General features: G+C 44.9%; 1 protein-coding gene across 1 annotated transcript in view; it reads right to left on the reverse strand.

Annotated features, from left to right (window-relative positions):
• The window catches only part of SGSM1 (small G protein signaling modulator 1), a 55,007-nt gene that overhangs the window by 9,050 nt on the left and 32,635 nt on the right, over positions 1-13,322 (reverse strand). Inside the window, exons 13-18 of the mRNA XM_036741038.1 lie at positions 12,537-12,682; positions 9,362-9,490; positions 7,796-7,978; positions 6,384-6,455; positions 4,989-5,576; positions 273-397 (exon numbers count right to left, since the gene is read on the reverse strand). Of these exons, the coding sequence (XP_036596933.1) occupies positions 273-397; positions 4,989-5,576; positions 6,384-6,455; positions 7,796-7,978; positions 9,362-9,490; positions 12,537-12,682 (1,243 nt within the window). The remainder of the gene's footprint in view (positions 1-272; positions 398-4,988; positions 5,577-6,383; positions 6,456-7,795; positions 7,979-9,361; positions 9,491-12,536; positions 12,683-13,322) is intronic.

A 13,322-nucleotide genomic window follows, 5' to 3' on the forward strand; every position in this document is an offset into this window, starting at 1 on the left:
ATTTGTTTGCATGTTGTCTCCCCTATTAGACTGTAAGCTCCCTGAGGGCAGGGACTGCCTTTTGTCTCTTTTTATGTCCCCAGAGCTTAGCACACTCCTGGCACATAGTAGGCACTTAATAAAGGTGTATTGAAATGAATTGGAAAAAAAGAGAGGGATTCCACCTGGCTAGCCCCAGAGCTACCCACCGAAATCAGAGAGCTCCCCAGGGAGCCGGCATTTCTTACCTGGGCCTCCGACCCCTTCCCACAAGCCGGGAGGCAGAGGCTTACCTGCACATGATGTTGCGAAGCTTCTCCAGGTTGGCAGGGGTGAAGTACCAGTAATTCCGGTCACACCTCTGGACGTCCTTCTCGATGCGGTGCAGGTTCACGGTGTACATATCCAGCAGCTCTGGCTAAAGGAAGCAGAGGGGGAAGGGAGGAAGAAAGGGGAGGGTCAATACTAGGTCATCAGCAGCCTCTCACAGTGGCCTCAGGAAAAGAGCACCTGGGTCTGAGGACCTGGGTTTGAGTTCTAACTCTGATGTCGACTATCTGTGTGAGTATAGACATGGTCATCTGACAACCTCAGTTCTCTCTGTCAAATGGGGACCTGGTAGTCCTGCCTTAAACCATTACTTGGCTGTGTGACCCTGGGCAAGTCACTGGACCTTTTTGTGTCTCAGTTTCTTCTGTACAATGGGGACAAAAGTAGCACCTACCTCCCAGGGCTGATGTGACAATCATACGAGCTAACACATGGAAAGTGCTTTGCAAACCTCAAAGCCTTATATAAATGCTAGCTATTATTAATAAATGCCTATTGACTGACTATTAGTCGCTATGCTTGGCACTACAGATATAAAGTCAAGAACAAAGGAGTCTCTGCTCATCTCTCAACCTCATCGTTTGGCACAGTGAGGCACAAGGGTCCAAGAGGACAAGCTGGAATATGCTCCCAGGACCCTGACTCCAAACCCAAAGCTCTTTCCACTCCCAGAGGTTGCTTCCCAGGCTTATTATACTACCTGCTCAAAGGGCTGTCCCCTCACCTTGGCATTCCATCTCCCATCTGCGTGTCTTCACATAGGTTTGTCCCCCAGGCCTGCTCCACACCCTCACCTCTTAGAATCCTTGGCTTCCTTGGGGCTCACCTCATACCCTGGAAGACCAAGCTGGACTCCAAAACAATCTCTCCAGCTGGGGGCATTTTCACGCCTGGAACATTTTCCTTCCTCAACCCTGACTACTGCCCTCCTTGGCTTCCTTTAAGCCCAATTAAAATCCCACCTTCTACAAGAAGCCTTCCCCAACCTCTCGTGAATCCCATGCCTTCGCTTTGTTAATTATTTCCTATTTATCCTGTATAGAGCTTGCTTTATACATATTTGCTTGCATGTTGTCTCCTTCCATTAGATTGTAAACTCCTTGAGGGCTGGGACTAGCTTTTGCCCCTTTTTGTATCCCTGGTGCTTAGCACAGTGCCTGGCACATATTAGGTGTTTAATAAATGTTTACTGTTAATTGAATAAGATGAAATTCAGTAGGGGATCAATGGACTTGGGCTCAAACAATCAATTTCACATGTACAAGAGAGGAGGTAAAGTTAGAAAAGCCTGTCTGAAGAAGCTTTGGAGGTTTGAGTAGATGTCAAACTTAATATGAGTCAACAGTGTGCCACAGCAGCCAAAAAGGCAAATGTGATCTTGGGTAGCATGAGAAAGGGCACAGATTCCAGGAACAGGGAAGTCCTAACATCCTTTGTCCTGGTCAGCCCACAAGGATCATGGCTCTAGAACTAGAAGGGACTGTGGTAGCCATCCAGCCCATTTTCTGCATGAACCTTTCCTGATGCCCTCCCTTCCAAACTCTTGTATTTAGCTATATTTGTATACTTGTGTTTATTAACAGTATATGCTTATATATGTCCTGGTAACCTCCCCCATTAATAAGAATGAGAGCTCACTGCAGTTAGGGATGGTTTCATTCTTGGCCCTTGTACTCTGCCAGCACCTAGCACAGTGCCTGGCGCAAAACATAATAAATAAGTAATTAATACTTGTTAGTTGACACAGATGGAAAAAATGGAGGTCCAGAGAAGTTAATTAACTTGCTCAGAGTCACACAGCTGGTAAGCATTTGAGGAAGGATGAGAATGCAGGTCCTCCTAACTCCACAGCTGGAGAACTGAGTTCATTTCTAAGTAACATGGTTTAGGAAGGACATTGATAAGCTGGATGGTGCCCTGAGGAGGGTAAGTAGAATGAGGAAGGGTCTTTAGTTCATGTCACATAAGGACTGATTAAAGAAATTGGGTATGGTTAGCCTGGAGAAGGGAGACTAAGGAGGGACATGAATCAATCAACATTTATTAAGCACCTACTATGTGCCAGACACTGTGTTGAGGGCTGGGGATACAAAAAGGGGCAAATGGCAGTCCTTGCTCTCGAGGAGCTTAGTCTAATGGACATGACAGTGGCCATCAAATACTTCGAACATTTGAATTGCTGTGGTGAAGGGATGAAATTTGTTCTGCGGCTTGGAATGTAAGCTTCTTGAAGGCAGGAAATGCCTTTTGCCTTTCTTTGCTTCGCCAGGGCTTAGCACAGTGCCTGGCACACAGTAGGTTCTTAATAAATGTTTAATGACTGACTGATTGCTTCAGTCCCATACAGGGCAATGGGTGAATGTTGTCAAAGCTAGAATTTTGTCTGGAGGTCAGGAAAAACTCCCTAACAATTATAGCGATGCAAACATGGGCAGGGATTCTTGGGAGGTCACCTCCATGGTGACATCTGACAAAGTTCTCTATATAGATATGAGAACTTCATCCGAGAAACTGTCTATAAAATCTCCCCCCAATCTTGAGCTTTCCTTCTGATCCTGGCAACATTGGTTTAATTTGTACAAGACCTTTTTAATTTAATGTAATCAGAATTATCCATTTTCTGACTCCTAATGGTCTGTCTCTTGTTTATTCCCAAATCCCTTTCCTCTCCATAATTCTGATATGTAACGTGTTCCATATTCTTCTAGTTTCCTTATGATATCTAGGTCATGTATCTATTTTGACCTTAACTTGGTAAATGGCGTAAATATGGTACCAACAAAATTATAGGCTTAAGATTTCATTTCTTCGCTTTTTGATATTAATAGTTTAGTTTTCCTCTTCCATTTAAAATAATGAAAGTGGTTTATATTTTATCTCTTGATTTTTTCCTCCAGTATGGGATCATACCTATCAAAGGGCTGTCTTCAGAGGCTGTCTGTCCCAATACCCTCAGTTTTACAGATATGGAAACTGAGGTCCAGAGGGCATAAGTGACTTTACTGGATCATATCTTTAGAGTTCTAAGAGACCTCAGAGGCTCTCTGTCCTAACCCCCTCAGTTTTACAGATGAGAAAACTGAGGCCCATAAAGGTGAAGGCTCTTGCCTAAGGTCATACTGGTAATAAATGGATTTGAACCCAGGTCTTCTGACTCCAATGTAGCCAGGATCAGAAGGAAAGCACAAGATTGTGGGGAGAATATAGTCATTCTCCAACTGGTAAATGGCCAAAGGATATGAACAGGCAGTTGTTCAATGAAGAAATAAAAAATACATAGACAAAAAATGTTCTAAATCATTATTGAGTAGAGAAATTGCAGATTAAAACAACTTTGAGATATTTTTTACATCTATTAGACTGGCTAGAATAATAGAAGGGGAAAATGACAAATGTTGGAGGGAATGTAGAAAAATTGGGACATTAATATATTATTGGTGGAACTGTGAACCAACCCATCTATTTTGGAAAGCAAGCTGGAATTATGCCCAAAGAGTTATAAAATTGTGTATACCCTTTGGCCCAGCAACACCAATATTAGGTGTGCTTCCCAAGGTGATCAGGGGAAAAGACCTATATATTTGAAAATATTTATAGCAACTCTTTGCAGTGGCAAAGAACTGGAAGTTGAGGGAATGCCCATCAATCGGGGAATGGCTGAGCAACTTGTGGTATAGCATTGTGATGGAATACTACTGAGCTGTAAGAAGCGATGAGCTGGGAAGACTTATCTATTAATACATCTTTTAAGCTTTCAGTTTTGCCAATCTCTTCTTTGATTTTCAGAATTTCTATTTTGGTTTTCTGCGGGCTTTTTATTCCTTTCTTTAACTGCTCTTTACTGAACAAACATAAGTTTTCTTGCATTGTAGTCAATAAAGGCGGCATTTAATTTTGCTTTTCTGTATTTGTGAAGTCCTTATACCCTAAGAGATGACCTGTTTTTGTAAAAGTGCCATGCACAGCTGAGAAATAACATATTCTGTTCTCATTAAATATTTGCCAACATACTTAATATTTAAATTCCTTCCTTCCTTCCTTTCCCTCCCCCTGCCCTCTTCCCCCTTCCCTTCCCTCTGTCCACATAGGCTATCACATCCTTACCTACAGGTGCTCTGCCAAAAGGAAATGTACATTTAATTTCTGAAACATTTTTTAACCCCAAATCATTCTGGCTTTCCATGGTTGGCCAATGGTAGGTCCCAGGCCAAGTCATTGTTGGGCATTGATTGGCTGAGAATGAGTGTACATAGCAACTGTTTCTGTTTTGGCCAGAAACCCTGAGGGTCTTCCCCTTCCAGACTGATTGTATTTTTTTTTTGATTGGGTAAAGAGGCCATTTTCTGCATCATTTCTTATTAAGCCTTAATCACTGAATGGGCCTTGCTTTGGTCAAACTGAGACCTGAGACCTTAATTTGAAAAGACCAGGGTCTCCCACTGCATCTGGGGTCATCTCCAGTCATCCTGATCTATATCTGGCCACTGGACCCAGATGGCTCTGGAGGAGGAAGTGAGGCTGGTCACTCTGCACAGCCCTCCCTCACTTAAATCCAATTCACTTGCATGTTGTGGCATCACCTCCCTGATGTGTTGGTCCTCTTTGAGAAGGAAAGACAAACAACTACAATCCCATACTGACTATCAGTGGAATAACCACAGCTCCTGTTTTCTACTTACAGAATATGTCACGCCACTGGAAGACACTGGGGAGGCCTCAGTGTTTGTAGAGTCCACCACAGTCAGTGATTCCAGCTGGGGGTAGAGACTTTCCATTTCCGGCTCCTCAGACAGGGTGTCCTCACTCTCCACCAGGCTCTGCTTCTCCGCCTCACTGCCCACCCAGCTTTCCATCACTGAAGAGTCCTTCTCTGGTAGGGCCACGTCCAGGCTCCCAGGCACAGACATGAACTCATCCAGGCTTTCGTTGGTGAGAAAGTCCCCTTCAAGGCTGTCTTGGATAACCAGCTCTTCTCTCGGGGCCTTGTCCCCGGGCTGAGTGGCAGTGTCCAGCTCATGACCATCCTGGGCACTGGGTCCATCAGGCCTTGCCAATGGTGGGGTGTTTTTGAGTGGTTCCATGACACTGTCTTCTGTGCTGAGACTGTGCTCAGACTGGCCTGAGGAGAAGTTGTGGGAAGAGGGATGGCCAGAGTCGGGGGAGCAGGTTCCATTGACCACTGTCCCATTGGGGACCTTGGGCTGCTTCAAGTCATCCTGCCTGCTGTCTACCTCCACCTGTTCTATTTCATCCACAGACTCAAACACCTGAGGAAAAAGAAACAGACGTATTGTTTAGGCCCAGGACAGACAAAGATGGCAGGTCAGTTTGTGAACCTTAGAAACTAAGTGTGGCCCAGTGGAAAGTGCTTTGGACTATGAATCACAACCCAGTGGAAAGTGCGTTGGACTGTGAGTCGGAACCCAGTGGAAAGTGCGTTGGACTGTGAGTCGGAACCCAGTGGAAAGTGCGTTAGACTGTGAGTCAGAACCCAGTGGAAAGTGCGTTGGACTGTGAGTTGGAACCCAGTGGAAAGTGCGTTGGACTGTGAGTCGGAACCCAGTGGAAAGTGCGTTGGACTGTGAGTTGGAACCCAGTGGAAAGTGCATTGGACAGAAAACCTGGGTCTTACTATGTGACCTTAGACAACTCATATCTCTGAGTCTAGGTTTTCTGACCTAGATCTATAACCCCCAAATCCTATATGCTGGATTTGAGTTCAAATCTTGATTCTTAAGCACTTAATAAATAAATGCTTATTGGGGAGAAGGAAGAAAAAAAGGAGGGGGAAATTTCCATGACAATTTTACTGTATATTTAAAAGGAATGGCAAGTTATACATAACAGATCTGCAGTTTCATGTGCAATCATTTTTTATCACACTGTTATGGAAATGCTTGGTTTTTTTTCCATAAATAAATATTTATTGATTGATAAATTGCTACCTGGGTGACCTTGAACTAGGGACTCCCTTCTTTGGGTCTCAATTCCTTCCTCTCTAATGAGCAGTGGGGTGGGATTATGTAATCTGCAAGGTCCCTCCGAGCCCCTCCCATCCTGTGATCATTGCCTACCTGGGTGCTGTTACTGGAGTCACTCGGCAGACGGATGTGATTTTGTCTGCCTGAACTGCAGCTCTGAGAAGACTAAAAGGAAGGAAAAAATATGGGGAGGAGGTTAAGCGGGATTCTCATTATCTTCTGCAGACCTGTATGCTTCATCTGGGTGGGACACCCTCCCCCCAGAAGATCAGGCAAATTCCCAAGACACTGACAGGGCCATTGGGTAGAAAGAACTTGAGTCTGAAGGGTTGGGATTTTAAGGGATTGGTGGTGCTTGGCAGGATGTCACTAGAGGGCACCAGAGGTAACTCAGCCCAAAGATCAATGTAAAGTCCTCCACATGGGTCCAAAATATCAATCTCTGGAACAAAGAAACCCAGAAGTTTTAGAGTATTTCAAACTCAATATGAAGAAAGACCTAAGGCTACATTAATAGAAGCTCAAACCACTTCCCCCAATGGCAGACACCCAGAACAGAAGGGTGGATAATCCTGCTGTCCCGGTCAGACCACATGCTCTGTACAGTTCTGGCCATCACATTCAGTAAACATTCTTTCCTAAGGTAGTTTCCATTATATAGCAGTGATTTATCCATTTCTTGTATACACAAAATTTTTGAACATACTAATCAGTAGTTCTCACAATTGAAAAATAAAAGCACAAAAAAGTTTACACTCTTGTATAGGTAAATAAAAGATCATCTTGAATTAAACTGCATATCCTTAAGGACATAGTATAGTTTCAGTTCCATTACCTATGACATAATTATTAGCTTCTTACATACAAATATTGACATATTTGGCTTGTGCTTCAAAGCCTTTGTGTCTCTAAAGCCCATGTCAGTGCAGCTCATAACTGGAAGTCACTGTGGAGCTCTTTACTGCTGCCGGGGGTGACCTGGTCATGCAATGCCATCTCCTGGGAGACCATCACAGCATAGGATGGTCACGGCTAAGCTGAGAGCATTCGAAGGAGGGTGCCTGGGATGGTGATGGGAATGTAGAACAAGAATCCCTCGAAGGAACTAAGGGCATTTAGTCTGGGGAGGCCCAAAGGAGCACATGAGAGCTAACTCTCAGTATTTGAAGGCTATCCCATTGTCCTAGGAGCAAAGGGAGGGAAGGTGCAAATAGGCAAATATTGGCTCAATGTAAAGAAATTCCTGACCACAAGAGCTGTCCCAAAGGAGAATGGGCTTTCAACGAGCTTTAAATAATGGTGGAATGACCACTCACTGGGTATGCAGTCTGGGCAAGTCTTGCTCAGGCGTGGGTTAGACCAGATGGCCTCTGAGGTCCCATGAGACAATGAGAGTCTGTGATGGGTGACTGCTGGCATCTGCCCCTCCACTCCCACCTGACCTCTCTCAGGCTGGTCCCCTTTCCCAGGGTGGGGGGCACAGGTCTCATTCCAAGAGCAGTCACCTCATTGCTGATGGTGGAATCCCGATGCATCATCCTCTGAAGGTGGCTGTCCAGGCTTGCGCCCGAGGAGCACTTGGCAAGGGCAGCCGCGTGGGACTCTTTCTCCCTCTGACGGACGATGGCCTCACAGCCCAACCACTCTGCCATGGTCTGCTCGTAGCAGGCGTGAACCTGATCATCCACCTGTCGCCAAGACAGACACAGCCAGGCCCAGGGAGCCTGAGTCTATGTGGCCCCCTGCAAGGGATAGCCTTAGCCTGGACAGGGACTCTCCTGACTGTTCCCAGCTTCCACTCTGGCTCCCCATGTCCAAGTTGGTACAACAGTTGCTTTTTAAAACATCTAATAATTTCCCATCTATTTTTTTCCCAAATTCTTGTCAGCATTTGGGGTGGGAGTGGAGAGTGAGGGTACAACCTTTAGTTTTTTGGTTTTTAAACTGTCAGCAAGTCATAGGACTATAGCATTAGGACTGGAAAAGATGCCAGAGGTGAACTAGTCCAAACCCCTCATTTTAAAGACGAAGATACTGAGGCCCAGAAAAGTTAAGTGACTTGCCTAAGGTCACATACACAGAGCCAGGATTCAAACCTAGGGCCTCCATCTCCAATCCAGTTTCTTTTCCCCAGAGTATACTGCTGGCCCCAACCTCACTCCTTCCCAGGAGGACTTTGACAGGAGATGCGCTAGAGAAATGAAGACTATAATGGATTTGAAGCTTGAGGACCTGGGTTTGATTCTCAGCTCTGCTGTTCTATAATCATCTCCCACTGCCATGTCTTTGCAGTGGCTGTACCCCATGCCAGGAGCACTCTCCTCCTGATTCCTAGCATCTCTGGTTTCCTTCAAGAATTGGCTCAAATCCCCTATCAATCTATCCATCGTATATAATCACCAAGTCCTATCACTTTTGTTCCTCCATTTCAAGGACTTACTTTGGGCTGCTAGCCCACCTTAAATCTAGGGAACTGATGAATATAGAGAGATGTAGGTGGTTATGGTGGATAGAGAACTGGAGACAGGAAACCTGGAGGAGACAGCAAGATGATGCAGTGGGTAGAGTACTAAATTCAGGGTCAGGAAATCTGGGATGCAAACCCCATCTCAGACACCTGCTAGCTGTATGACCTTGGTCAAGTCACTTAACTTTTCTATGCCTTGATTTTCCCATCTTTAAAATAAGGGGATTGGACTTGAAGGCCTCTAAGGTCTCTTCAATCCATGATCCTATGACCTAACAAGATGTTCAATCACAGAAAAACCACTTAAAGCTTCAGTCTGCCCAGCAGTAAAAATGAGATAACATTTGTACCACCTACCTGACAGGGTTATTGAGAGGAAAGCAGTTTGCAAACCTTAAATTGTGACAGAAATGGGAGTTGTTGCTATCACTGTTTAGGCCCAAACTCTGTGTCTCTTTTTCCACACACCCTCCAGTGACAAGTCCTCAATCCCGCCAAAGAGGCGGCTTTCTCTGCCTGGGATGGGACACTGAGGGCCCAGCAGACCCTATTAATGTGCAAAAGAGAAATCCCAAACCAGCTCATTAGGTCAAGCCAGACCCACCTCCTTCCTCTCAGCCTCTGTCATCCCGAATTGGTAATGGCCCAGCAGGAAGGGCCACACGTCCTTGCGGATTTCGTGCTGAATCCCCCCAAAGTAGATCAGACGCAGGAGCTCCTTCTCTTCATAACTCTGTAGGAGGAGAGGGAGTCATTGGGAGAACATCCCCCAGCCTATGGAAGAAGGCGCATGGCCCAAGGCTCAGCCACTGGAGCACGCCACTGAAGAATACGGATCAGCTCTGAGCATCGGTGACTTTTCACATCAATACCAGGAGACCCAAGGGTGGCCCAGCTGCCAGCCCAGAACTAAAAGCATTGCAGTGACGTGGATGCCTCAAGGAGCTTTTAAAAAAATTAATCTGCTTCCTTCACCCCCTCAAATAAAAATATAAAAACTCAAGCCTTGTAATGAATAGCCAAGCAAAATGAATCCACACAATTGCCTCAGTCAAAAATATCAGCCTCAGTTGGTACCCTGGGCTCATTATCTCTCTGGTGGGAAATAGAGAGCAAGCTTCATCATCCGTCCTTAGGAATAATGGTTCATCATTTCTATGATTAGAGTTTTTAAGTCAAATAATATTCTTTCAAACTCTTCAAACTGTGACCAAAAAGTCACTAATTGTATGTGTAAGCCTTTTGACCCATTGATATGACTCTGACATCACAAAGAGATCAAAAAATGAAAAGGATGATATGTAGGAGAATATTTATAGCAGCTTTTTGTGTGGTGCAAAAACTAGAAAGTAAGGGGGTGCCCTTCATCGGGGAATGGCTGAACAAGTAATGGGACGGTTCTTGTCCTTTGTTCTTGAAGAGAACCAAAATGGCATCACTATGTTGGAGTCAAGGTACAGTGTGTCTCACTGGCTGATGAGACCAATACAAGCTTGGAAGGCACTACTGCAGGTCAGGCACAAAGAGTCCACATGACTATTGGATTGGATATCAGAACTGATGAAATGGACAGCTCCAGAGAAACCTGGGAAGACTTTTACGAACTGATACAGACTGAAATGAGCAGAACCAAGAGAACTTCTCTAGCAACAACAACATTGTAAAGACAAATTAAAAGACTTAATGGTTCTGATGAACACAATGACCAACCATGATTCAAGAGGCCCTATCAGAAGCATGTGACCTGCCTCCTGATAGAGAGGTGATGGATTCAGGCTGCAGAATGAGACACGCATGTTTCAGACATGGCCAGTGTAGGAATATTTGCTTGATTATACATATCTGATACAAGGGGTTTGTTTTTCTTTTTTTGAATTAGGGGTGAGGTGAGAGGAATAAAAAAAATAAACTAGAGAAATTATTATTTCTTTCATATATTAATTACTAATTATTAAATTAGGACCAAGGTTTTTCCACCAGTGTGGGAAATCTCAGGCAAAGACTTAACCAACCAGAATGCCCAAGATCTAATCAAAGACCCCAAAGAAATTCTAAGTTTAGGCAAACGGGTAGATCCCTGCTCATTGTGTTTACTCAAAAGGTCTGGGAAAATGTGGATACTCCCTTCTGTGAGACCGGTGACATGGAAATTGATAAGGCTCTGGAACTAAGACTTGAATGATCCAAGTCACATACCTCAAGACCTTTATTGGAACAAGCCCACCTCTCATGATAATATTCATTCTCTCATTAACTGTTAACCAGTTACAGCTGATTGTCACCCTGACGAACACCTGCTTTTCCAAGGGCATATAAACTGTGAGGCCACTGCCATGAGGGGTCTTTGACATTCAAGAGTGTCACTGACCCTTTTATTAATAAATGCAATTAATAAATTATAACTAATTAATAATATATTATTTCTTAATTATTGATAATAAACTATAATTAATAAAATGACAGCATTATTAATAAAATTATTAGTTACCCAGAAACTATGTCTCTCAAACTTTTTAAATATCACATGAAAAATAAATGCTTGTTAATTGAAAAATAAAAGAAATTTTAAAATATTGAAATACAGAGCTTATTCTTTCCAGTCAAGCAATCTGTCTACCATCCATCTAAGGTCCTACCCTGAGGAACGTTCCCTTCCCGTCCGCTCCCCCAAATCTATAGTCTAGTTCTATAAATCAGATAAAGGAGGGCATAGATAGAGTCTCCATCTTAGACCAACTGTCACTAGCAGTATGATCTTGGGCAAGTCATTCATCCTCTCTGTGACTTAGTTTCTTCCTCTGCAAAAAGCAGAAGTAGTACTCACTGGCCTCTAAGGTCCCTGCCTGTTCTAACTCCATGACTCTATGGCTCAAAGGCCTTAAACATGGACTTGCTCTGGGTGAGCCCAAGCAGAGAAGCAGAGACATCACTCTGGGGCCTCTGGCCTTTAACTGCCCCCTGCGGAGTTCTTCAGCCTGGGCTCAGCAACCTTTGTAGCTCTAGGTTACAGTGTAGCCAGGTGTGTTGGTAACCAAAAATGGGCTCCTTAGCACTTAGTCAACAAGTGCCCTTGACTAGTTTAGCTTTTTCCCCTGAACTGAATGCTGTTTGTATGTTGGATTGGAGTAAGCTTGTCGGCCCCTTCACCTTGCTTCCCTTGCTTAAGCTGATCGAAAGAACCTGTGCTTTCCCGGTCAACCCCTTCACCTTGCTTAAGCAGATCGAAAGAACCTCTGCTTTCCCCGGCGTACCTTACACCCCCGAAGAAGCCAGATGGTTAAAAACAGCTTCAGTTAGAGCCAGAGGCTGCTACAGCTACAGCCACAGCCGAAGCTGAAGCAGGAGCTGCCAGTAGCAGAGCTGACCTACGGGAGGAAGCTGAACAAGGACTTGAGGCCAGTGGGTAATCTTTTTGCCATAGAGGGGGAAGCATGATTTTGCTTTACACCATCATGCTTCTCTGTAGCCTCCTGGTTACTCTTGTGAGGCGTACTTATTGGGCCTGGAAGCTTTTGATCGATATATCAAAATGGGGATGCTGGTTCATGGGTTGGTTACTGTGGAGCCTAAATATATGCTTTGATTCTTCTGCCTCCTACTTTGAGAGTTTCTTATATCCGGTGGTTCCGAACCTTTCAGACATATATATGATCCTCTTTGAAATTATAAACTCTGCCCTCCTAATACACCAGGTCATGGTCCTGGGGTCCAACAGCTGGCCTGAGATATAGCCAAGTCAGAAAAAAGAACAGAAGAACCTGACAGGTGTCCGGCCGTACCGTGCTGTCCTTCAGGTACTGCTCCCAGATGTCCATGGTCAGGCCAGGGCCAGCATCACAGGGCAGGTCAGGGGACACGATCAGGTGGTTGACCAAGGCCGACAGGTGGGTCCTCACAGTGGACAAATGCCTACAATAGGCAAGCCCTGGGTGGGGGGGGGGGTAGAAAATGGAGCAGAGGCTGAAAAAACTAGTCATCTGGTCAGCGACACAGGGAGGACTGTTCCCATCTTAGGTTTGTGAATGTACATGGCTGGCATTTGCCTTGAATGCAGAGGCCTGGCTCTATGTTATTAATGAACTTTCTGTGCTCCGCACTGATAGACTTGTATGTGTGTGTGTATGTGTGTGCATGTACATGTGTGTGTGTGTTCATGTGGGGGGAGGGCAAGAGTACAAGCTGAGTAGGGGCCCAGTGACAGAAGACTAGCCTGTCATTGGAGGACCTGACATTCCTAGTGGCCTTTGGGGTCACAGGGGTTGCTGAGCCCTGGTGTATATTTGTGTACGTCAAGTGGGTAAGTATGTATATGAGACTTGTCTAAGGTCATGTGGGGAACAAGCCCTAGAAAGGAGATTTGAACCAGATCCTCTGGCCTAGAGGCAGGGATCTTTCCAGTGTGCTACAGCTCCCCCACATAGCAAGTGTTCCTCCTGTCTAGCTAAGTTCTGAGTGGATCTTCCCCTCCTCATACTGATCCCAGGATGAAGAATTATTTGGCCAACACAGCACCTGAAAAACACCTCCTCATTCTGGGATGAGCTGGGTGAGTGTGTGCAAGTGTG

The sequence above is a fragment of the Trichosurus vulpecula genome, chromosome 1, assembly GCF_011100635.1.
Source record: "Trichosurus vulpecula isolate mTriVul1 chromosome 1, mTriVul1.pri, whole genome shotgun sequence".
Taxonomy (NCBI): domain Eukaryota; kingdom Metazoa; phylum Chordata; class Mammalia; order Diprotodontia; family Phalangeridae; genus Trichosurus; species Trichosurus vulpecula.